The 27,757-nt window shown below is 35.8% G+C and overlaps 1 protein-coding gene across 1 annotated transcript; it reads left to right on the forward strand.

Annotated features, from left to right (window-relative positions):
* LOC146140566 (uncharacterized) lies at positions 1-26,837 on the forward strand. Its single transcript, XM_083392653.1, is given in 16 exon segments — positions 1-182; positions 2,673-2,808; positions 5,452-5,607; positions 5,896-6,010; positions 6,107-6,231; positions 10,133-10,601; positions 19,821-19,933; positions 20,336-20,417; positions 20,678-20,901; positions 21,098-21,233; positions 23,649-23,815; positions 24,414-24,547; positions 24,742-24,905; positions 24,990-25,119; positions 25,342-25,464; positions 25,911-26,837. Coding segments are annotated over 16 exon segments (2,691 nt in total). The 5' UTR covers positions 1-6; the 3' UTR covers positions 26,152-26,837.
* The last annotated feature ends 920 nt before the right edge of the window (positions 26,838-27,757 follow it).

A 27,757-nucleotide genomic window follows, 5' to 3' on the forward strand; every position in this document is an offset into this window, starting at 1 on the left:
TTTAAAATGGATGTAAAAAGGGTACCTCTTCAGGAACAAAGTTTAAATAAGCCTTTGTTGAATGAGTCGATGAGCAAAAAAGTCATTTCAGATGTTACTGAAAACTCCTTTCTATCCTTTGAAGATAATAAAATGGTAAACCAAGATAAGGAAAAAGTTGAACACAATGTTGCATGTTTCAGGTGATTGACTTTTAAAGTTAATTCTAGTTGTCCATATTGGTTTCCTGAGCATTTTTATATAAACTTGGCATTAATGTAAATTAGGCTAGGACTGATAAGATTTCCTTGTTTTACCTTCTTGGGCTGATAAGATTTCCTCACTTTTTTTGAGTTTTTTTTATTAGTTTTAAAAAAATACCAACTCTCTTACACTCATTGTTCAACTAGTATTTAAATTTTTCTTGAGCATTGTTAGTATTTAAATTTTTCTTGATCGTTGTTCAACTAGTATTTAATTTTTTTTTTCAAGTTTAAATCAATTTTTTTAGGTAACTTCTGTCTCATGTTCAGTGATGTATCCAGGGGGTTTAGGGTTTGGCCCCCTTTCTTTTTTAGGTGATATTATTGTTTTTCTGTTTTTTTTTAGAGTTTAACTCACTGCCTAAAGCGACAATGCTATTAATGTGATTGGATCAGGCATCTTATGCTAATTAAATATATAACGGAGGGCATTTTTCGCAACATTCACATTTCTTTGGAAAAAGGACATCTCTTTAAAAGAAGATGTATTGTAGCTCTAAGTAACAAGCATTTTAAAATCACTTACATTTTAATTTAATTCAAACTATATCCATACAATACAGAAAGGTGCTAAAGGAGCATCAACTGTTACGTAAACCCTGACTTTATTGCACTGCAACCCACAGATAATGATGTCCAGTAGCGCAGAATGCTGGCGACTGTCCCGGCCGAAGAATGAGCTAGGAAAACTGAAGAAATTGATGCCAAAAAAGATCCATTTTACAAAAAAAAACTTGTGGTTATTTCCACCTAATTCAATCACATAATATTTTTACATATTCAATAACATATATGCCGAAAATGCAGTAACATTACGCACCCCAATTGGCAATCCCATCTGGATTCGAATCCAAGGATTCAATATTCTACTTTGAACATCCCTAGTTGTGATACCAACATCGGATATTAGCACAGACAGCGAAAGCGAAGAGCAAGAAATACTAGCTGCGCTTAACTTGACGTTTTTAGGAAGAAAAAAAGAAGGGCTAGACTTAGCGCGGTCTATTGTCAAATACATTCTTGCTAATCAGCAAAACTGAACAAATAACGAAAGGCGAAAATCCTTCATTTACGTTTGACCAAACAAGAGATGACAAAACATTGTTTTTGTTTGCATTATCTTAACATAAAAAACATTGCCGCTTCGAATGTCAGTGAGTTAAACCCTGGCAAAAGCGAACAATAATATCACTAACTAAAAAGGGGGATCCAAACGCCCAATGTAACAGTGTTAGGGTAAAAAAGCAGACATGTGCACCCCCAGGTTGTACTTTAGTATGACTCTTATTTGTTTATGTTAGAAAATAAATGGTTAACTGATTTACTTGTTAATAGCTTTGTTTATCGCCTAATTATGGCAAGTTTGATACATTCCTTAGGCAAACATCACATTTAAGTTTAGGGGAACGACCAAAAAATCGAAGAATTTAGGCCAAAAATGTCACCAGAAGGCTGACCATATTCTGCCAACTTAATGACGTCTCTAAGTTTAGGCCACCCTGATTTAGGTATGCGCTATCGGCCCCTCCAAGATTTTCACACCTCATTGTTTCTCTTTCGCACCAGAGGGAACAATATCACCCACTTGGAGAACTACTGCTCTAGAATATGGTTTCACATATTTAACTTAAAGAAGTGGTTAGGAAAACTTTTTTATTTTTTACATGACTTGTTTAGCACAACATCTTTGACTCCAATTGCCTGCTTAGCGTTTTTTTTAGCTTGTGGCTATGCAGGATATCAAAAAGGCTTTAATTAACACTGCAACCTTCAACTGGCCTACAAATAGGGATGTTCAAAGTAGAATATTAAATCCTTCAATTTGTATTCTTGTCGTTTATTTCAGGTAATTGGAACCGATATAAATTTGGAACCAATCGCTGCAGCGACACGTTTATAGTGCTTGCTTTAAATGTAACCTTGTCATGCAGTGTTAGCGTTTTTTGGACGACCAATTGCTTCGCGTCTCATGATAAGCTTCGTCTAATAATAATAGTGTCAATCAAGTGGTATTGGGCTAGCTACTAACGCCAGGTGCAGAGTTCGCAATTTTCTTTAATGCGTTAAGTTACAAAAGTAACATTCCCTCGTAAAATGTCACAAAATGCGCTACAGGGTTACTTAAAGTCAACTTCAGGCCAATATTCAGCGAGATGCACAGTGTAATTACAAACAAGCATGTTTTTTGACATCCATAGGATTTTACTTTAATTTTGACATATTTTTGACTTTCAAGTACAAAAGTTTTTTATCTACAAGTTTTTTATCTACTTTCAATTTAACAGAAACACATTTTGTGTGTAGGAGTGAATAAATTGAATAATTTTTTTAAAATTCTGGGTAATGCATGAAGAGGTACACAAAACATTTTTATACTTGTGTGGGAGTTACATAAGCTGATGTCTCCAAATAAACAGAGTGTGTAAAAAGGCATGTTATATACAACAAAAAATATTTATATTTCAGAAACTTACTTAAAGACAACACTGAAGTCCTAACAAAATTATGCGACCTGTGGGAAAATTATGAGCTATCTGAAGGCATTCCTAATGCAGATCAAGTTATGGTATGATTACAAGTTAGATCAGTGGTTCTCAACCTTTTTTAGCTTACGGACCGGTGAAATTTCAAAACAAATTTTGCGGACCGGTGGACCTTTAAAAATCAAAATCAACCCAAAATATAATTACGACAAAAGTATGCAATTTAAAAGCAAAGACTGGAAACTTCAATTAAATTAGCAATTTTCTGCTGCCTTTTTATATCATACGTGATTTGTGACGTACGGTAAGTACAAAGTAGACAATTTAACGCTTTTCATCTTGCATTTTGCAATTGAGATATAAAATCACTGAGTTAGATGTTTTACTGTAAGTGTGGCAATTAGGGTTCCTCTCTGAGAATGTTTCGCCGGGAAATTCTTGGGATTTCTCACAAATTAACAATCACGACTCCCGGGATTTTTTATTAATCCCGGTTATACGGCAACATAGCAAAACTAAAAAAAAATTGTTTTTTTAATAAAAGCAAATAAGGGTGCTGACTTTAATATGAGAAGGTCTTGTAAGATTGCAGAAGCAAGACTACAGAACATAAATGAGCTTAATTAAATCTTTGGAGCTAATATAAAATAGGTTTAAACGTCATAATGATGTAATTTTAGGTATAATTTTTTGGTCGGGAGTCCCGGGAATGTATATTTTTCAATCCCGTTTCCCTGGAGTGAAAGATCTGGGAAAAAGAGGAACCCTAGTTGCGATAGGAATGTTGTATACTTTTCCTATATATATGTCTGTCATTTTAGCCTTTGATTTTCAATACCAATATTAGCTATGGGATTGCTCAAGGAAAACTTTAGGCCAATATTCAGCGAGTTTGCGCCCTGTCGCTATGGAAAACATTTCATAGTGCTTTCAAGAAGTGTATCGTCAGCGTTTTTTCGGGCGACCAATTACTTGCCGATCACTCTAGGGATGTTTAAGTAGAATCCCAATGGATTCTAGAACTTAAGGTTTCAAATCTAGAATAACCAATCCAGAATATTGAATCCTAGTATATTTTTATTAAATTATTTAACCTTGATTTTGTTTGTGGGAGGTATTCCTAATATACCTACAGTCACAGCAATAAATTGCAAAGCAATTTGTTAACATGTGTTTATTAAAAATAATCTCCCAAATGTTTAACTTTCTAAACTGTCATTTGAAGCAGTTGTGTAAACTCAGGGTTGGCCTTGAGCACTCGCCCGCTCGCCAATGCGAGTGCAAATCGCTCCTGGCGAGTGCTGATTGACACCCCTCGCCCGAGTGGCTCCTGCGAGAAATTTAATTAGTTGGTGTAGGACAACTTGTGTTAAGCACCACTACTAAGCGAAACATTACTTAGCGCCAGTTATTTCCCCCCAAAATAAGGCACAAATACATTCAACTCCACACAAATAATAAGGTTAATCGAAGTCACGTTTGAAGCTCGTAATAGAGACTCTTTGTCCCGTTAAAAAAAATCGTTTACCGGCAAACAATCAAAGACGTCAGCAGTGGCAAAATATTAAAAGGTTTATCGTTTAACTTAAACATTGTTAATTTTTAAATGTTTAACCCAGTCGAGACGCCTTTGGAAAAGTTTATTGGACTTGCGATGTATTATTTGGACTTGCGATGTGTGCCAAACAATTTGGCGAGTGGTATTTCGTCCAGGCGAGTGGTGATTGATTGCCGCCCAGCTGGCGAGTGTAAATTTTTGCTTAGGAACAACCCTGAAACTGTAATACATGTCCAGTTTGTTGCCAAAATATAATGTTTTGCCAATATAGTTTGTACAATGCAACACTACAAAATGAACTCTTCAGCAATTCGGTCCTGTTTTTAAATCATTGTTGTGTGTCGCTCACTACCTTTTTTGACTAACATGATATGTTATGCAGTCAAATAATGTAGGCTACTGCAAAGAATACAACATTACTATTGCTATAGCTAATACTTGGTAATTGGCCTGAAGTTGACCTCAAGTAACCTTGTAGCGTATTTTGTCCTTGTTTAGCACAACATCTTTGACTCCAATTGCCGGCTTTGAGTTATAGCTTGTGGCTATGCAGGATATCAAAAAGTCCCAAGGCCTGCATGTTTAACAACAGAATGTTACGTTTGCAACTTAACAAAGTTAAGGAAACTGCGAACTCTGCACCTGGCAATACACGTTAGTCGCTCCCAAATAACGCTTGGTTGACACTTAATTATTAAGTGAAGGTTATCACGAAACGCGAAGTAATTGGTCGCCTGAAAAAACGCTGGCACTGCACTACCAGGCTACATTTAAAGCAAGCACTATAAATGTGTTGCTGCAGCAAGGATTTATTTCTTTCTTAAATCATTTTGAGCTTATGTCCCCATTCAGCGCACTGGCATCCGGAGTAATATTTAGGTGTAGAAATTATATACATATTTTTTGATAAATATTGTACTTTTCTTCTAGATTTAATACTTAATCATTCAGGTTACCAAACATTTTTTTTAGGTTCAAACAGATTTGCTTGAAGTGCAATCCTATTATCAAAAGTTTTTAACTCTATAACTACTTTCCTGGTTCTGCACTGGTGTTCATCTAACTGATTCTGTTATTCCCATTAATTGTGTTCGTGTGTAAACAACTTCCTTTAATATTATAGATTTTCTGTAAGGAATTTAATGTTAAATTTATTTTTGTAATGAAGGGTGATATCAGGACAACGGTGGGTCAGGCTTATCTTGTTATGAAAGAAAGGTTTACCCAGTTTGAGGGTCTTATTGACAATAGTGAGTTTAACACAAGTGAAAAGCCTGTAACAAGCCAAGATCTCCAAGGATTTTGGGACATGATTTATTTTCAGGTGAGTTCTCTAGGTATATAATGTTTTGAATTTTTTCTGGATGGCTATACTGTATTATGTTTATGAGACTGGTAAATAAAAGTTTGCAAACTTAACAATTTAGAAAATTTCTAAAAAATAATTTTACCTGAATAAAATTATCTAAATTGCTTAATATTTAAGCTGCAATAAATGTTTTCTAATTTTTTGTGTTGAAGCGATTATTTCTGGGGCGGTTTCGTTACCAAACAACAACTTAAAATACACTGGGCTTGACTTATTTTTTAACACTCATTAAATATTTTCTAGATTGAGGATGTCTTAAAAAAGTTTCAAGACCTTGACAAAAGAAAAGCTAATGAGTGGAAATCAAGTTCCAGTTGCCAGCCCCCTATTCCAAAAAAAAGAAAACTTGCCAAAAAAAGTAACTTTTGATATTTTTTGTTTGTTTGAAATTTTTTTTCTCCAAAAGTAACAAATACCAAGTAACGAATTTAAACTTGTTTGTTATTTTAAGAAGTTTCAGCTATCAGTCAGGCAGCTCAGGAGCGAAGAGAGCATGCTCGTAAGCGTCTAACAGCTGCAAAAGCTGCTCTAAAGAAAGAAACAGATTTTCCCCTTTCCTTTGATGCAGGCTTCTTTAAGGTAACACAAAAAAGTTTTTGGTAAACTACTAACTAGTTAAAGTTATTGAAACATGTGTTAAATATTTTGTTTTTGGTATGAACAATTTACATCTTGAGGTAAAGCTGCCATTTCTTAACACTCTTTTAATCATTCAACATGTATGCACGCTGAAACCTGAATTTACCTAGAGTAGTGCTAACTTTTATGCTTCGTGGCTCAGTACAAAGCTTGTTTCTGGACTTCGCCAAGGTATGTTTTGTATCCGGCTCTGTTTTGTACTGAGCCAATCAAATGTCACTACATTCGTCTAGATAATTTTCCGATTTTTGTTTTTTTAATGCGTTGCTATTACTTGACAAATACGCTGTGCATAACCTCGCTGAATAATGGCCTAAAACCCTGAGTAGCCCTGTAGTGTACTTTATGCATTATACGAATGTTTTTTTGCGACTTAACGCTCTTTAAGGAAGTAGCACATTAGTTCGCGCCCAACAGCATTTGACAAACACTTGATGATTCAGAGAAGGGTATCGGCAGGTAATAGGCCACCCAAGAAAGGCTTACCCCGCCCCATACATGGCTGCATATTAAGCAGCATAGTAATTGTTTGACACAGCGTCAGGCCTTTATCTAAACTTGCCACTGGCGGACGTACGATTAGGAATAAAAATGATATTCTAGTTTAAACATCCTTACTGATGATTCAAAAAACCTGTCAGAGAAATGTGTTACAAAACGTTAAGAAAGGTTGCAGTTATAATAAAAACAGAAAGGGTTGCAGTTATAATATAAAAAGTTAACTGGCAAAATAAAAAAGTGACATTAGGTTTTACAATACTTATAGCTAGAGAGTTTTGCCCGTGTCCCCCAGGGGGGCGAGGGCCACGGTTGAAAACCCTGACCTAGAGTAATCTGAAACCATATTTCATCAGTCATCACAAACAATTAGATTGTTCCCCAGATGTGGGGACCGGGTCTGGCCCACAAAGCGTTAAATTAGAAGACATTACCGATGTAGCTTTCTATTTTATTTTTTTTTTCTTATACATACTGCAACAAAATGTAGCTCATTATTTTCGTGATTATTAAAATTACAAAAAATAGTGCGAAGTGAAAGTAAAAGAATGCATTCGTCTATGTTGCAATACGAAAACAGTTATGCTCACTTGCAGCCATTGTTGGAATTCTCTTGGCTTGCAGAATTGGCAAAAGTTTAATTATGCGGTTCAACAAACTTAATTTGGGTAAATTAATATAAATTTGAACAGTTGTTGAAAACGCGTAAGTGGTGTCGTAGACTCGTAGTGGTATTATTCTTAGTAAACGAAGCGACATATTCATAGGGCTTACATATACAGGTTTAGTTTAATCATTAAAAAAATTATTTTCATTAGGCTACGCCACTTAGATTACCCAAGTAAGATCAACTCAGATCAACTAATTATTGTTATGCGTTTAAGTGGAACTTTTTTTTGTATTTGATTGTAATATTTAAATACGTAATATTATAAGCAATTTTACTAGATTTATTGCATTTGGCGCATTTAACCATCGTTTGTGTTTTTTCTAAAAGCAAAAAAATGTATATTATGAAGCAAATAAATCTATATTATGCTGTGCGCCCAAATAGACAGTCCCATAATATTTGCGTTTTACCAATTTATGTGTAAGTTTATTCCTTTAATTAGGAGCAGTGTTTACTACGTAAGCGTTCTACGTTTTTTATGATTTACACTGACATGCTACAAAATGCGATTTAATAAACCATATATCCCACTAACTGTACATTTGGTTTGTATATCTGGTTTATAATAAAATCGATCGGCTAATCCAGGGTCACCAAGCCTTTTCCATAAAGGGCCGGACAACTGTGAAGATGGGAAATCACGGGTCGGATTTAAAATTTGTGTTTACCATTCGTCATCACTTCGACCGATTCGTCATGGGCGGGGGTGGAGTGCTTAGTGACGTCACTGGAGGGGTAGTGCAGGTGGTGCGGGTCGGGAGAGGAATGGTATATCCCTGGAACAAAACGGCATAAAACAAAACAAGATAGCACGACAGCGGCCCAACATAATATATACTTGATTACACTGGTCAACAGCAAATTTTAAACGGAGATGTGATAGATTGATTCTTAATGTGTTTTCGGCACTGATTCTGAAAATGCCCTCATTTGTTTTCTAGCACGTAAGGTTTTTTAAATATTCGCATTTTAATTCTTCAATGTATTGCTGCATTATTAACATAGGCAAATTGCGCACCGTGACATAATCCAACTATAGTGTGACTCACAAACCATTTTATCTTTTTTGCTGATATTTCTAAAAAACAATATAGAGAAGATCTTTTATCAACGATTTTTGTAACTTAGTAGTTAATGTCCAGATGTAAAAACACCATCCGAGCTGAGTATACATGTTGTTTAAACAATCGTAGCACTACAACAGCAAAAATCAAAATGAATAAATGTTTGAGGATTCCATATTTTAATCAGTAATGCTGTTACATATACTTATCAAATTTGAGTGATCAACGACAAGCAATGAATCACTTCAGATATCATTAAGTTAAGTTGACAATTGTACGATAGTTAAGCTGTTAGATTAAGCAAGGATACCTATACCACATAATGCCCCAATGCGTGTTTCACTTACTCCTCATGAAAGTCATGAATTCTCCCTGATAAAGTTAAAGACTAAATGGAGTTAATAAGAACAAAACATAAGTCCAAAACCAATTCTGTTTTCCAGACAGATTTAAAAGCCGTAGACGCAAGTTTTTTTTTCAAAAGAAAACTCAGAACTGCTTGTATTAGGATTAAACAAAACCACTTGCTTGAGATTGATGTAGTATTAATACACAACGGAAATAAAACTTGGACAACCAACAGTAGGTGCTTTTTGCTACAACAGCCGTGCCATCAACTGCATTACTAAGAGACTATAAGCCTATAAGAGAACCGTAAGTGGCTGATATCACAAACGTTACGCCCTTAGAAAATTTTCTTGCTCCAGGGATAGAAAAGTGAGGTTCTATGTTTAGCATTCCTCTACGAAAAGTTTTCACTACTAAGCTAACAATACGACAGGAATCTTAATGGAACTAAATATTAGTGAAATATCAAAGGATTCACATTGTAAAAATGTGGAATTACGCGCTTGGCTGGCATTTCGTGGCTGTGTCAACTTTAAAAAAAATGAAAATTGCATTATTTTCCATTCGCTGTTGATGATCTGCTTAGCTTAGCATATAAATGGGTTATGTATGTCCCTTAAAGTGCATTTTCTGCACACCTAGTTGATTTTTTTTCTAGAAAACCTAGGTTCAGTTAGTGACAAACAAAATCGACATTTTAAGCAAAAAAAACCTGTCACCAAAGATTTTAAAAGTGGGAAATAGTTAAAAATTCCATCATAGAATTTCTATGGTGATTACTTGAGTCATGTGTATAAAAAAGTTTTGTCAGGCGTTTTAAAGGGCAATGTATTACAGCTGTGCGTTGTTTTCAATGCGTTTTTTTTGGAAAATTTAAATTTGACGATATTTGTTCTAGAGAAAAAAACTATAGGTATATTCGAAATCAGCGCGAAAAATACATCTAAGATGAAATACTCACAATCTCGTTTAGAAAAAAAAGTGAAAATTTGTTGACCAGTGTTATTATAGAACTAAGGAAATAGCAAAGAAATATGTATCAAAACTTATACTAAGCGTAATAAGTCATTTAATTTAAAACTCAACAATATTTAGCTAAGTTCTGCATTCGACAAACATTTCGACAAATAGAGCTTAAATGATAATATTTTAAAACTATATGACAAATATGCCGCTGGCCGAAAGATGACATTGGCGAGCTGGATCTCACCCGCGGGCCGTAGGACCCCTGGGCTTAATATATTTATGACGTTTCTTTCAGGTGAACAGCCCTGTTCGCTCTGTGATTGAACGTGACAGGACGCCGTGCAGCAAAGAGAAACGTAAGCCCGTTACTCCCGCATCAGCCAATTTCATGCATGGACGTTTTTTAAAGTGTGCCACAGAGGGAACGACGCTAAACCTTAAAAAGACCCTCAGCTTTGACGACAAGTCTCCCCTAAAAATGACAATGCGAAACGTAGCAGTATGCGATCAGGCAAAGGAGCCATCTTCCACCAAAGGTTAGCCTGGAAATCAATTCTATAAAGCACCGCAGGAAATTAGTTTTGACATATGTAAATTGTGCCTTTTTCGCTTTACTGACCTTTTTCTCTTTTACCGAATAAAAAAAAACTTAGTCTCACTTTCATGCAGTGTAAACGACCTAATCCTGCCATTTGTAATACGCGCAGGCCCTGTTTCAAGCGCACCATCACCATCTAGAAAGCACAATAAATCTACCGAAACAGGTTAGATATATTTGTTTTATTCGTAACCTTTTTGGTGCAAAATAAAGTAAAAACATTAAAACAATTAGGATCCCAATTTCTGTAACTTTCACTATTTGTGACTATTTATGACTGTGTTTTTTCTGCAACGTTTTTCTACATGTTATATTAATAAAATTTTGCAAAGTAACTAAGTAACAATTTTTACCTTGTACTTTTTACCAAGATGTCTCATCTCCCTAATTTTTATACGAAAACCGTTCTCCCCTGGCTTATGTTTAAGTATTTCATACTTGCCTTGCGAAGGAAATAATTAAGTATATTTAAGAACTGGTACTTGGACTTGCTATTTGTTTAAAACAGTGATTCCCAAACTTTTATAAAAAAAAATGCCTGGTGGACCCTTGGCCATTAGTTTGATATTTCGCGGCCCCATAGAAACCTTTTAACTAATGCGAACGATTTGCTGTTGGCAGGTAGTACAGCATAATGGATGCTTTATAATGTCACAAAAGACATCATAAAAATGCTATATTGTCGAATAACAAATCATAACTAAAGACTAATAATGATGACAGATATGTTTTAAAACATAGAGTAAACTAAGATTTAAAAACATTCTCTAAAGACTAATGTTTAAAAACTTAAAGAATATATGCTCATTGCGCACTCTGAAAATGCTTTACGGACCCTAGTTGGTCCGCAGACCCCAGTTTGAAACCGCTGGTTTAAAACGACCTGATTTGGATTTAAGATATTTTGCGGATAACCGGACTTCTACAACCCCCCTTTATAGATATTCAAAAACTTTGAAGAATATTTTTAACCCAAAGTCCAGCCGATGGTGTCCTCATCCTCTATTAAGCATAAATCTGCTTGGCTTTTTTAATTGCTTTTTTTGGCGCGTTGAGTCTCTCTCACAAATGCATTTTTTAGCCACGAAGATATTGGGTCATTTGTGAAGTTAAAAGATATTGGGTCATTTGTGCAGTTGAAAGATATTGGGTCATTTGTGCAGTAAATTTAACATATTAGCAGAGCAAGTTTGCTAAAGCCACAAACTATTAGTCAATAAGCAGAATTTAAAGTTAAAAATATGACTTTCTCTTGAAAACCCACTAGTTACTAACAAACTAATCCACAAAAAATTTCACACTGCTTTGAAAACACTGAGCATAAAAGTCTTAACTTCGCAAATGCGAGGACTTTAATTTTATTTTTACGGTTACGCAAAATCTGCGTCCGATGTCAGACAAAGTAACCCGTTCGAAATAAATTGCCTACTGTTTAAACCAGGGCTGCGGAGTCGGTTGAAAATACCCAGAGTCCGACTCCGGCCTAAAAAAAACGAGTCTGATTCGGGCTAAATGTGCGATTTTCGTCAAGTACCGGCTCAGCTCCCAACCTGTATTCCGCCAATTTGCGTAACTAAATATGGTGGATATTCAGCAATCCACATATATTTCATTAACTGCCATATAATTCATTTACTCGAAATACATGGTTGGAAGATATCCACCAAATGCTATTCCGCATTTACAAATTAAAGTTGACGACCAAATCATTTGCAAAATTTGTTACTGCGCATGCGCACTTGGGACTCTGATAGATTTACGTGATCGTAGTCGAATCCGACTCCGATTGGTTATCTGTTATAAACTGGCGCAATAAACAGTATTTACCAGTTGTTATACCTGGAAAAAATACTATTGGCGTTCTTCCAAGGATGTAAATTAATTACAACTGTAACAATAGTTTTCGAATCTATCTAAATTTTAAGGGTTATACAAAATAAAACAAGTCCTAGTGCTGTGGGCTCTTTATCACACTTGTTTGGTGGCACGCCATATCGGCAATAACTCTTGCCTCCTTGGCTTTCGTTCACCGTAACGTAAAATATTAAAAAAAGAAAAGAAGTTCACGCCATTTCTTGGTATGCCTGAAAGCATTGTCTTGGTTTACATGCAACATACTCAGACAATTTAGTCTACAACGCATTATTTAGAAGATTCTGAATTATCGATAAATTGTTTTTGATTTTGCTTCTGTAGACCTATATATGAAATGCAGTTCACAAGTTCGGTTTCTGAACGCGATCCACCGACGCCAAACAGTAACTCAATTGATGAAAATGTAAAATTCATGAGTAGTCTTGCGTAAAACCACATGGTTACATTGTTTCAGAACGAGCAAAACGGGGCGGGAACATATGCCCCAAGGTATTGGTCAAGTTGTTACAAAAACAACATTTACATGATTCTATGATTTCAAAGTCACACAATTGCACATTATAGACCTCATATTCATTTTTATTTGGAAGGAACGCAGTTTCGTTTCCATTGTACATCGATATTTCTAATAAGTAATAATGAGCATTTAGTTAACCCAACCCATTTCAGGCACAATCAGTGAAGTCAAGGGACGACCAACACATATGCTGAATAACATTTAACGATTAGGGAAATTAACATGTTTTATTTATGGAAAATTAAAATGTTTACCACTTTACACACTATTTAGCACTCTATCCAGGATATTACGCTATCCGTAACATTACTTTTTAGTAACATGGTAAACTGCCTTTTTAAATCATCGACAATAACACGCGGCTCAAGCAAATGACGCAGATTACAATATAATATGTAATGGTTACTAAGAGGCCACAGCTTGGAGGAATCTTACATTTTGTTTTGGCCTAACATATTACCAAGAATGCTTTTGCCCAGGGAATACGAATTTGTTTTGGAAATATGGCCTTTGCCAATATGTAGGGCCTAATAATACCACGCAATACAAATCACCCGAAATCGCACACAAAGAAACCACGTTTGTTACTCTCTCGCTTCTTTGAACTTTTAGATGTCGTAAAACTGTTTTTCGTAGAGTAAAAGAAACTAGACTTGGGTGCGGTTGTATATTTTGTCAGGGGGTATATTTTCAGGGCTTGGTGTGTTTTTTTATTTTAAATTTAATTTTTTTTTTAATTTTTTGATATTTTGTATTGTATATTTTATATTATATATTTTATATTTTTTTCCTTAACTTGTTTCTGCAAGCAAAAACAGATATGGGCCGAAAACTTCCCCACTTAACTTCTGGCTATGATGCGAAACGGGTTCAAATATGGCGTCGTAGTATTTGGGAAATAATCGAAACATATATTTGATAAATAGAATTTGCGTAGATAATGCGTACAAGCATGTTATTACACTTTGGCCAGCTAACATGTTTAAAAAGCAAATATTATCATTCTCTTAAAATGGTTTAACGTACATGGTTTGCTATACTTTTGCCAACTTTCACTGGGTAAATTTTTACCATGGCTTGGTCCGAGCAATCATAATTATAACAGACTTTAAATCTGTAGTTTCGAGCAATATATAAAACAAGTTAATGTGCCTAATAAACCACCTTTTAAATTGAAAGTTTTGCCAATTGAAATCCAATAAACGCAGTGTTCTTAATATTTATTTTAGTATGACGCCATGTTATAACGTAGCTTTGCTCCCTAATAATGCGTTCAGCTTTATGTTTTGCTTGCTGCGCCCTTGAACAATTTTAATTTGTTAAGGCCTGGTGTTGATATGTTTGATTGGAGTAACATGCGCAACAGTGGCAAATAGAGAGGCGTACACTGCCACCAGATTTCGCATTTAAATTTGCGATGCTAAATATGTTGTTTCGTAGGAGCGATAAGTTATTTTACTAAGTGAAGCCACCTTTCAAAAGGCTAGTCGCATGCCTCCACTTTTGCTAGACAAGCCACTTCGCACCAATAAGACTCACGCCTGGTGTTGATATGTTTGGATGGAGCAACAATTACAACAGGTGCTAACAGAGAGGTGTACACTGCCTCTAGGATTCGCATTTAAATTTGTGGCCGTAAAATATCTTGTGTTGTAAGAGCAATATTTTTTTTTATCAAGAGAAGCCTCTTTCTAAAAGGCAAGTCGCATGCTCCTAGTTTACGACAAAACACTTCACTGTATGAACGTTGCACGCGCCGGACAATAAAGCGCAGCAGGATACCAGCCGCCTGTCGCGACGCGATCTGAATAAAGCAAGTGATATGAAAGCATTCTGTATTGCAGTTTTTCTGCCGCTAGATAGGAGTAGATAGCTATTATAAACTAAATCGATGACGTCACATTATTGTTTTTTGTCCCCCAATCAAAGGCACCTAGGGGTGCAGCCTCATAAACCTCGACATTGCACCTTCATACCACTCTGCGTCATGTCTGAAAATTTGAAAGTTCTACGATGTATACTTTTTCTATAATGCTTCGGACAAAAATCGGTCTGAAACATACCAAGCAAACCATAAAAACCAAAAAAGACTAGACGGGGGTGCGGTTGTTGTATATTTTGTCAGGGGGTATATTTTTAGGGCTTAGTGTTTATTATTTTTTTTAATATTAATTTTTTATTTTATTTTTTTATTTTTTTGAAAAACTTATGCCTTTGATGCGAAAGGGATATATTGCGTAGATTTTGGGGAATGATCGAAACATATATTTGATAAATAGAATTTACGTAGATAATGCGTTTGGCCATTTTATTACATTTTGACCAGCTTACGTGTTTGAAAAGCAAATATTATCTTTCTCTTAAAGACTTAAAATGGTTTAACGCCTATGGTTTGCTATACTTTTGCAAACTTTTACTCGGTAAATTTTTACCATGGCTTGGTCCAAGCAATCACTGTTAAAACAGGCTTTAAATCTGTAGTTTTAAACAATATGAAAACACTATTATGTGCCTAATACGCAAACTATTAATTCGAAAGTTTTGCTAGTTGTTTAGGCCTGATGTTGGTATGTTGGTTGGGGCAACATGCACAACAGGTGATAACAGAGAGGCGTACACTACCTCAAGATTTCGCATTTAAATTTGCGGCGGTAAATACACCCTTTTGACGCTTGATTATTAGGCGAAGCTTATCGCGAATAATTGGTCGCCCGAAAAAACGTTGGAACCGCATTTAAAGCAAGCATTATAAATGAGCCGCCGATATTCTGCTATGTTGGCATGTTGGTTGGAGCAACATGCACAACAGATGCTAACAGAGAGAGGCGTGTGCTGCCTCAAAATTTCGCTTTTAAATTTGCGGTGGTAAATATACCCTATGACACTTGATTTAATAATCAAGCTCTTCGCGAATAATTGGTCGCCCGAAAAAACGCTGACGCCGCATTTAAAGCAAGCATTACAAATGAGTCGCGGATATTCTGCTTTGAACATCCTTACTCGCAATGCTTCCCTGCGTTAATTGTACGGTGGATGAAAGTTTATTCACGGCCTTACCTCTTTGTGTATTACCGCGACAATACGATGAAATACGATTTGGAGAATATTTGAAAAAATCTTATTTGGAAAATTTTGCTATTTGCACCTGTTTAGTATGTTACTCCAACCCAACATATCAACACACAATTTTAAGTTGTGTAGGCCTGGTGTTGATATGTTGGATTGGAGTTGCCACCAGATTTTGCATTTAAATTTGCGGCGGTAAAATAAGTTGTTTCTTAAGACCATTAAGTAATTTTACTAAAGAGAAGCCTCTTTTTAAAATGCAAGTCACACGAGCCCAGTTTTGGACATGCCACTTCGCACAATGAAAGTCTCACGCGCGGGACAATAAAGCGCAGCAGGCGGTGAGTCGCTTCGTCACTTCACAAGCTGGACAAAGCAAGCGAATATGAACGAATTCTGTATGAAAGTTTTTCTGCTGCTAGATGGCAGTCGTTAGCTACAGAGAGCTAAAACGCAATATTTCAGGTTTTTGCCCCCCAATCAAAGGCCCCTGGGGTACAACCTCATAAACTTCTACAAAGCACCTACATACCACTCTACGCCATGTCTGAAAATTTGAAGGTTCTACGATGTCTACTTTTTCTATAAAGCTTCGGACAAAAATCGGTCTGAAACATGCCATAGGAAACCATAGCAAACCAAAAAAGAATGCGAGGAAAAACAAGATATGTCCCGAAAATAAATTTTCGGCCCATATAAATAGCGGCAAAAACAAGATATGTTCCGAAAATAAATTTTCGGCCCACATAATAACTACGATCTGGCCTTTTTAGTCGACATGCTGTGTCATTTGGATAAATTAAATTTAAATATGCAGGAAAGTTAAAGATTATCTTGTCCAAGTTTAAAGAGTTTTTGAGTTTGTTGACAAACTGAAGCTTTTTAAGGCGCATGGTTAAAAGAGAGATTTCTAACAATTTTCCGCCGTACTAAAAGTAAACCAGAAAGTTTCAAACGTCTCCATAAAAAAGTTCAAAAGTTAGATATATAACACATTTTAATTTTTTTAAGAAAGCGTTGTCACTCGTTTCTGTGATCTACAGCTGGAAAGGCCAAAGATTTTCGTTTCGCGTCGACCCAGTTAATTCTGAAACTGACTGTTTAACAACCCTTGCTAGTCTCAGACGAGGCTGCGGCATAGTTGGAGTGGAGATGAATTTTTGTGTGGGTACGACCATATGAAACCTATTTCTAAAAAGGGGCAGTTGTGTTTTGTAAAAAAATGTGAAAATTAAAAATACCCGAATATCAAAGTGCTTTACTAAGGTGCTTTACATGTTTGGTCCACTTTCGTTTTTAAACCTCTGTTTTCCACCCTGAACACGTAAAATCAAACACCAATCAGGTATGACTGACACAAATGTAAACGAATTTCCTCGATTGGCAACAACGGAATACCAGCTAATTTTGAAAAGAATTGCTCAATGCAAGGATATATTTCCTGTTAAGTACTGTGGACACCAGTGACGTGCGGTGAGGTTCCTAGATGGTGAGGCACTAATTTTTTCGAGTCACGTTTTTCTTTAACAACCACAAAAATGGTATCGTAATAATAAAAATAAAAAGAAAGTTTGAACTCTTTTTGTTTAGCTTTTGCCATTGTATGAACTGCGTGTCGAACACAAATAAATATGCTAGCAAACCGTTTCGAGCAGCAACTGACTGAGTTTTAGCGCAATACTCAAAAATTATTCAGAGAGCGAAAACAAAATCACCAAAAAGTACAGTAGTTAAACCACATTAATATAGCAAACGTAATAATGACTACATCTTTTATGACGTAACAGTGCATGACATTTGATAGCGTGGCAAGCCTGCGATGGACTGTTGTGGTAGCCTACTGCTCATAAAAGCTACAAAACAAATTATTATTAAAACTACAATATTGATAAATTTTTGGGTGGCCATGGCCACCCTGGCTACGCCTGTGTCAGCCACACATCCACTCCTTTTTTTTACCAATCTCTTTGAAAGTTGCGTGTTATTTTTTTTGTCCAGTCGTCCGATGCAAAACTTTTAAATTTGCAAGAGGTATTTATGACTTCAAGTTTAGAGCTTTACACTACAAGAAGTTAATGTATTGTACACGCACTATAAGAAAGGTTTCATAGCGTGGACGACACGTCATGATTGAGGCACGCCTCAAATCATAGCTAAATCGTTCATCATGTTTTCCGAGAGAATTAGCGAAAGAAAAAGGCACGCATAATGCAGTGTATGGCACTTTTGTGATCTGAAGAGAGGCACGGCTTGGCGCTGCCTCTCTTCGCGTATTCAATGATATTGACCGCGTGAACGCTCGATATAAATAACGCAACAAAATAGAAGAACGACTTACGTATAGAAACGAAAAATTTGCGGTAGAGATTAACTGATATAACTTTTGCTTCATATATCTTTTGCTTTGCCAGACGTTGGCAGGTGAGGCAGGTGATGGCCCCCCAAAAAATTATAAATATTGTACTCTTAATAATAATTTGTTTAGTAGCTTTTATGAGCAGTAGCTTACCACGATAGTTGGAGTCGACCACAGGCATGCCACACCTTTAATTGACATGCACTGTTACGTCATAAACGATGTAGTCATTATTACGTTTGCTACATTAACGTAGTTTTACTTTTTAGTCAATTTGCTTTTGCTCTCTGAATGGTTTTTGAGTATTGCGCTAAAACTCAGTCAGTTGCACACCTCATTTCGTTAGTATTAAAATAAATGTGGTAGGATTCTAATCCAGCCCAAAATGCTGTAACATACCCTAACCCTGCCGAAAAAAAAGAACTGTCAAGAACACAATACTGCGCCCGCTATTTGGGAATATACTTCGACGCTTTTCAGCCGATACGGAAAGTGTTAACTATCAGTTTCGCTTTTAGATTGGTTTCTCAGTCGCCCCAAAACACACGTGCTTACTTTCAATGTCTCTGCTTTAACCACTGATAAAGATCAGTGGCTTTAATGCAGTAAACATCACCCCACTTTTGAGGCATTGTGACGTAATACGAACGGTTAGTTGTAAACAACAAGTTTAACGCCCACCAAAAACAACGTTAAATACTCTAATTTGTGACACGAACCCTGTAGATCAGAGGTTCCCAAACCGTACAGCAGTTTCAGAGGGTCCGCAAGGAGAAGTACAAGTTTTTCAATATTATAGGCTTCTATGTTTAAAAAATCTCTGTCATCATTATTGTCTTTGGTTATACATTATTTATTCGTTCATATAGCTTGTTTTATGATGTCTCTTGTGACATCACAAAGCATCTTATGCTATACTACCTGCTATCAGCGAATCGTTCGCATTCGTTAAAAAGTTGTTACATTCGTTTACTACAAGAAACATGTGTCGAACCTTGAATTTTAGAGGGCCACGAAATATCAAAATAATTGCAACGGGTACACCAGGCAAAATTTTAGAAAAATTTGGGAACCGCTGCTGTAGATCGAACTGGAAATGTGTGAAACTATTTAGTTAACGCTATAGTGTTGGTGATGTAATAATAATGTTAATGATGTGAATGTAATGGTAAGGTGATATAACCTGCGCGTTAAATCATTTGGCGTGCCCGAAAAAAAGTGGCACCGCGTGCCAGGGGTTGCAAACCCCTGAGATACAGTATCTTTGCGTGTCAGTAAAAAATTGGCGTTTTATTATAGTCATTTCTCCCATTTATAAAGTTTTGCTCCTTGCGGTTAACACACCAGAAGTGTGGCTCTTGATCGCTGACTGGTTGGCCCAGGCCTACATTCTAGATTTCACAGAAAATATTGTAGTTCTTCTTGTATTGATATTGTTTGGGTGCCATTGGTCAACGCCATGACAAAACTACTGTTAGGTCTGGGCCTGACTTGAGGTTAAAAAGTTGTAATTTTAAACATAAGTTCACCGAAAAAACATCTGTATAGCGTAGCTTCATTATTTTTTGAAGATGTGTCGCAGCAATCCACTGCTCAACTTGCTTTAAACATCATAACGGAACAAATACAAGTGCTAAGTTGTGCATTTGCGAATCGTCAAAGCGATGCTGAGTGCTTTTCAAAGGTAAGTTTCGATTGAGCGATAATTTCGTGATTACTTTCGTTGTCAACGTAAAATAAAGTTGTGTACTGAATTGTTTAAATAAACATAATGACTCCGGTATTAAGGTTGTTTTGTTTATATAGTTGCATAAATATATGGCGTTATATTATGTTAGTTTTAAATTCTACGCAAATCACTGCTTTTCAAACTTATCACATGACGGCCCACTTTTACTGAAATTTATGTCAGAGGTCAGGACTCAACATACAGTGTTACAAACAAACACACTAAGAATAAACTTCATTCAAATCATAATCTTAAACTTTTCTGGTATGCAGAAAATGGCGGAAAATTGCTCCGTACTTGATCACTTTATTAAAAATGAAAATAAGAAAAATTTATATATTTATATACAATTTTAAGGTCGACGAAACGAAGATCCAAGCTTTTAATGCGGAGAATATTTGCGGAAAGGAATTAAAAGATACGGATACAACAATAAAAAGTACTTGGAAATTCTAATTTTCCGTTTGTTTCCCGGGCATAAAACACTAAAATACAATAGATTTTGTCAAATGATTATAACCTTAAAAAATGCTTCTGATTATTGTAACTCTAGTTTTAGTATCCACATAGAAAACCGAATATGCCAAGCTTTTTTTGCCCACCTCATTTATTTTATTTTTTTCGTTGCGTTTAAGCCAGTGTCAGCAAACATTTTTTCTACTTCAACCCGATTTTTGTTTATGGTACCTCTATTCATAGATTCTTCTGGGTTGTGCTACAATCGACCTCTTGAAAAATTTCGAATTGTCGAGGCACAACGTTGCGAGGTTCGCAAGCTCAATTGCGCCATACAACAGACCAATAAGAAAGCAAATGCTGCCATGAAGTTACTGTGTTCCAAAACAACCGAGATTCAACAGCGCAACAAGGAATTAAGTGCAAGAGAGGCATCGATAATCGAAAAAGAATTGGCCGAAAATCAGGTAAAATATAGTATTTAGCCATTTAAGACGTTCGTCGTTAACCTTCTAGTAATAATATGTCCTAAAAAATATAAGAAATGTAATAAAAATGTTTCCTGCTGTTCAAAGTTTTCTACAACGAAAGAAATATTTCTTATAAGGTTACCATCATATATTAATGTGTCCATCTAATGTAATCGTTATAAGTTGAATTTAGGATATCGTGCGTTTGACGATGCTGCAATCAATCCAGGAAAAGGAAATCTCTACACTAAAGAATAAAGCTAAAGATTACGATACAATTTCCGACAAGTTGAAGGCCATGGTTGAATGTAATGATAAACAGTCGAAAGGTCAGTTGCTGAAATGAGCTGGTTAAATATATACTGATTGTGCGGCGGCACACTGATTTTTAATGCTTATCGGGAGTGTCTAAAAATATTTTAAATATTTTAGGAATCTGATTTTATTTTAATGATAAGCCTTTTGATACAACAGTTTGTGCACCATTAGAATGCAGAATATAAACAAATATTTCCCTACATTGTGTAGAGTTAATGTGTGTACTTCCAATTTGGTTAATTACGACATTTCAGTCATAAAAAATTGTTGATAGGGGTGCCACCATCTATCTATTTTTTTCTGTGCGGTGCCGTACGCAAAAAAAATGGTTTCACATTTTCATAAGAATAGAAAGATTTAGTCCAGATGTTTTCTCGACCACCTAAATTACGGTTTTGCTTTACACACGCGGCATTTTTTAGGTTGTCTTGTTTGCATATAATGGCACATTAAGATGATGTAGCAGTGGTTCCTAAACTTTTTTATTGTTGCGACCCCTTTGTAGTTTTCGAAAACCTTTGTGACCACCCATATTTTGGTGTGTTACAACCCTAATATTTTGGTGTATTTACGACATAAAGACTTTTTAATCCATAAGAAGAAAATATATTGGAAGCTTGTAACGTAAAAATAGAAAATTATCTTGCCGTAAACTCGTAAAGTAACTTCAACAAAACAATAGGAACTGATTTACGTATGTGGCTTGAAGTTTACAACTTAAATGATTTTAATATAGATTAAGAATATATATTTTGTAGCAGTTGGCAGTATTTCTTGTGCTTGTTTTAAAATTATCTTGTTTTTTGTATTGTTTAAGTTGGAAATCATGGTGTTACTTAGGCTTATATCTATTAAGGCGGGGCAGTTACGATTTTGAGGGCTTTGTCCCGGCGATAAAATCCGTTATTCGCAGAAATGTGCATTTTTTATCCAGCGCGCTGCTTTGTGTGAGTGTGAAAGAAATCGAGTGATAGACTAGTCTTTTCTTTCCATGTGTGTAAGGTGTGCTCTTAGCGATTAACCAAGTAAAAAATTCGGCTCTTGGTATCTAACTTGTTGAACACCCCTGATTAGCTAGTTGAGTATTTGTATGCTAGTTGTTGTGTCTCTGACGATAGGAATTCAAAGTGTATTATACTGGTTGTGAACTAATAGGTGATTCCGATGTAGATATTGTTGCTTTATACGTCTTATTATGTGTCTCCTTAGTAGTCTATCAGAGGAGGTATATTCTTTTTTACAATGTAGACTGAATAAAGAACCCGAGATATAAGATGTCTCTATGAGCAATGTGCCAAATAAAATGAAATAATTAAAGGTGGTTTGACTTCTTATTCGTCGTTAACAACTGGAATACATTGAGTCATATTTCAACATTCGCGCGAGAATTTGATGGACAACAAAACCAACTTAGCGCATTTAATGTAATTGTGAATTGTATGCACCTGGTATTACACGTCAGCCGCTCACACAATAACGTTTAATTGACACTTAATAATAATTAGGCGTAGGTATTATCGGCCGGTATTTGGTCGCCAAACACTGACGCTGCACCTCATCGCTACATTTAACGCAATCATTACACATGTTTCGCTACAGCGGAAGACCTTCAAACTTGCCGCTCGCGTAGATACACTTACAGGAACGCGAAGTTGCGCGGTAAAACAAAGAAATTATTGCGGTGGCCATATTACCTGATATAAGCGCAACACTGGATTTGAATACTTTTGAATTCAAATTCCCCAAAATTCTATATATTTTTAATGTTTGTGGTGTGCTTTTCTTTTGGGTGGTTAGCTAGGTTTAAATTTTTCTAACAATTGAATAAACCCTTTAGTACAGGTTTTAGCCGGCACTTACTCAGCTTTTTAAATAGGCTACTGTAGGCTACCACTCATTACCAACCTTTAAGAATTGTTTAATTTAGATTTGACCAACAGTATAAAGTGAGAAACTGTAAAATAATTAAGGTTATCTTGGGTTTGATCTATAGTAAGAGTTAGTGGCACAACTAGCAGTATGTATTAATCGGAACAAGATGCCTTGACGTTAAACAATTCCTTAATTACGTCCTGTGTCTTGTCAAACTCGTTAAGTTCGATACAGCGGCCATTTTGCCGTCAAGCTACAGATTTGCGCATAAAATGACTTTACTAGAAAAGTTACATTTTGTAAAGAGACCATCCCTGACGCTAGCCTACGGTCACATAGATAATGTGTAATAGAAATTTATCTACAACTATTATTTAATTATTGATCTGTTGGTTACTAAAACCTGTACGCTAAAAGTATAAAACTTTAGCTACAAACAGCTTTCCTATTTTTTACATACAGTGTATCGCTGAATGACTTGTTTAACACCGAGCGTTCTTTGAACTATTTGGTGAGTAGTTAATTTTTGGTAGAGATGATTTGTTTTTCCAAAGAACTCGTGATGTTGCGCGAAGAATGCGAAATGATCCGAGACGATCGCAACTCTGTAAGAGAAGCTTATGTGGCGATGACACGAAGCAAGGAAAACGCCGAGGAGAGCCTTGCGAAGCTGGTCGACGAGCGGGAGTTCGAACAAGTAGAGTTTGCCAACGAGAAAAAGGTTTTTACCTTAATTTTTTTAACTAATTTACCTATTCCGACAGTCGAATAAATTACCAGACGAACCTCAGCTGCAGCTTAGAAAGGCATTTTTCGCTATACCGAGGCAGTTCTATAGAATCGTGTTTAAATTTATGATTGATTAAATATTAAGAAAGTAATTTATTGTGTTTGACGACGAACTTCCTTCAAAAACTAACAGGCTGCCCAGATTTTATGCTGTAAAATTAGTCAGTGAAAATTTTTTCTTTATATTTGTAGCGATTTACGCAAAATGTGTTGAAGTCCATGTGACAAATAGTGGGTCAAATCAAGATTTCTTTATTTACTCGCATTATCAGTAGCTTGTCACGTTGAATAAAACCGTTTTACACCATAAATGTTTTTTCCAACTAAGGGCAGTGAGGTAGTGTGTTGACCTGAGTGTTGATCGCACTTTGCGTACTTGCTTTGCTTGATGTTTTATTTGGAGTACGGTAAATCAGCAGTAACAAATGTGTATCTAGATCTCATGTAAACTCCTTGCTGCTTGGCCGGACGTAACATGTGAATACTACAATGTTGCTGTTGAAAAAAGTTTTACCTTAAACTCAATTTAGTTTCTAGAGGAACTTATTGCCAAAACAGAGAGCGCTTTGGATCTTACCAAAGATCACATGACCAAGCTACAAAATAAAAACCAAACAATGCAAGCAGAACTAAATGACCTCAACTGCAATTTGCAACAAGAAAGGTAAACTCTATTTCCATCCATTATCTTTTAAACGACATGGACAGAAGTGTTTAAAAAAATAGTTTGTCAAAAAAGGCCAACGCATTGGCTAATTTGTATTGCGGGCATTTGTATGATCTCTTGTAAAACTGTCATATTCTTTTCAAAAGGTAAAAAAGGTATTACTTCCCTCTTTATATTGTCACATATTTTAGATTTAACCTCAAGAGCGTACAGGAGGAGCTAGATATCACCAAAATGACAGCTAGATTCCAAATCCTTGAACAACAACAGGAAGTTGTAAACTGCGAAGTTAAACTTCGTGACGTGGTTTCCCGCATGACAGAATTCCGCCAGCAGATGCAAAACCTATGTAAAGGTTAAAGAAAATATATATATTCTATGAATTCAAATATATTATTGTGAGAACAAGTATTTTGATGTATTTTATGCCTTTTTTTAGACGCTGATGGACAAAGGGACAACCCGATCGAGATCGCTCTTAAAACTCCGTCAAAGTCTTTGGTGGTGTCTGCTCTACTTGGGGTGGGTGCATCCAACTCGAACAGCCCCGCTGCAGAGGGGAAAGATACGTAAGTACTACTTGTGCATCTCGTTTACATTCCATTATTGAATACTATTTGGTAATTTTTTCAAATGGCTTGACTTTTTTTACGCCGAATTGATTGCTTTAACTCCCGCCATTATCTCGCAGATTTGGTTTCATCCAGGTATATGCGCACCATGATAATTAGAAGGCTAATCACTTAATACTCCTCGTTCTTCTTGTTGAGACTTGACTCGTTATATTTCAGGGTAACGGAGACTCTGTTTTCTCGAGTTGCGGACACGGAAGAACATTTCAAAATAATAATGAACCTCTCAAAAAAAATTGTCAAAAATTATGAGGACCGCCTTGCAGAATGCCATGTCGTCAAGTGAGTTGAAAGTATCTTTTTCTCAGTCAGCCATCATTTTTCACGGGAACGAGTGCGTTACCAAGCACACTAATAATATCCATGACAAATCGCTCTTTTTATTATTATTTTTATGCCTTTATATTTTATTATTACGCGTTTATTTAGTCACACTGAAAATCAAATCGCATTTCTCACCGGAAATCAAATATTGTTTTATTTGTTATTTTTAGGGTAAAAACACTGTTAAATGAATCGTTCTCACTAAAGATCGCGCGAAATGATTTGTCTTAAAATTAAGAAACTTTCTACTAATGTTCGGCCCAGTTTTATACTGACAATTACAAGATGGTCAAATTTGAGTCGTCACCATTCACCAACATATTTAGCAATAGTGTTTTTCTTACAATTTTAATTACCTCCTCACAAAGACTTTCAGTTTACATTATTCCCGGTGTTTAACGCAGCTCTTGCCTCCGAGAAAGCATTGATAACCTCCATGCTCAATTTCGTTCGAAAAGCGATTCGGAAAATGAAACCGAGATTCTACTTCGAAGGCGACTTCACGAAGTAACTGATCAGAGAGATCGTCGCACGAAAGAACTAGAGAATGAACAAACTAAGGCCAATCTTCTCTGTGAGAGAATCGAATTCCTAACGGAACAAAACAGAAAATTAAAACCAAGTGATCGCCAGTTTGCTCTATAAAGAGTAATGTAACTTTAAACACGTCTATTGACCCTTGTAAAATTAGCCTCATGATACTACACAAGTACCAAAAATTTTAAGGTCGAATTATCACATAGAAGACATAGAAGGTTACAATAAGTAGCTTATGCTTGTTGGTTCATCATAAATCATTATGCAGTATGTTAACCTACGGAATTTACTAAACTGTAAACAAGACATAAAATGTTGAGGAGTACCCCTTAATATTTATTTGTTATTACATCAACGTTGTTTTAAACCCACTTTATTAAAGAGATCCACAGCACAGCTGATTGTATTGTTAGCTTTCTTATTAACAAAATAATTGCAAAAGAGTTACAATTTCACATATTTCTGAGTCTAAAGGCATGATTTTTATTGTTTCTGGATATGAGCAATCCATTTTCACACCTAACTGCTATTTGGTTGTGGTGCTTTTTCAAACTTACCGTGACTAAACTTCCTTTCCTAATCAATATTATGTGTTTTTATCAGGCATTGGCACCAATCCGATGTTATCTGTCGTTCGTTGTTTATATATCGTGTTATGTGGATTATATCGGTCCTGCACGATTTGATGATATAAAATATTGATGACTCCTTTCGTACAAGATATTTTTACTTAACATATTTCGTTGTATGCTATTGGGTGTTTTGAAATATTTCGACACTGCTTTTGAACAGCTAGTTTTCGCCAAAAATACTTTATATTTTTGTATTATCCCCACCTCAAGAACTGACACTGACATTGGACCCAACAGCATGCTACACAAATAAAGATCTGTTTGAGACCGCAGTCGTAAAGACGAACGTTTTCCAATATTTAGATTTTAGTTAGTGATTACGTCATAGCAATAAAAACAGTAAAGTTCCCTTGCTTCGATTACGGAAATTCGCAAAAAGTCTAGTTGTTCAAATCTGATAGCAGAGTAGGCTATTATTTACATTACCAACAACATATCTGTTTTGGATATGAAATCGCTCTTGTCAGGAAGAACGTTTTACGTCGCATCTATCTTGGGGACAACTACGCACAGGTCAATAAACTTTAACGTAAAAATTATAACCATTAAAGCACCAGCAAACCAATTAAGCAACTAACTGCTTCAACTAAAACTGACACGTATACAAAAACACCTAAACATAATAATAAAGTAATGTTTTTACGAAATAGGGGGATAAGCTAGACCAGGGGTTGTTAAACTAGGGTCCATGTACCCCTTGGGGGTCCGTGAACTAGTTTTAGGGGGTTCATGAAGGCAAATATTAGTGTATATTCAAAAGTGAAATATTAGTGTATATTCAAAAAGTGATTAATTTTTCAAAGAAAAGAGTTTAATTAAAAAGAAAACGGTTTTGCAATGAATGTATTTAGACTCCATTTTCACACTTTTTAGACCGAAATAAGCAGATTTCAGAAGTCTATTTGTATTGTGACGTCAATTTATGACGCCATCTTTGAAAATTTCTTGCCTGCCGTGGTCCACGCGAAGCCAAAAAAAAACTTAGTGGTCCGCGGTAAAAAAGTTTAAGAACCCCTGAGCTAGACCGAAAGTTAACCCATAGTAAATAATTTAAAGCAACTTTAGTAATACTGTAGTTGTTG

This window comes from Ascidiella aspersa, chromosome 6, assembly GCF_963924565.1.
Source record: "Ascidiella aspersa chromosome 6, kaAscAspe10.2, whole genome shotgun sequence".
Taxonomy (NCBI): Eukaryota; Metazoa; Chordata; class Ascidiacea; order Phlebobranchia; family Ascidiidae; genus Ascidiella; species Ascidiella aspersa.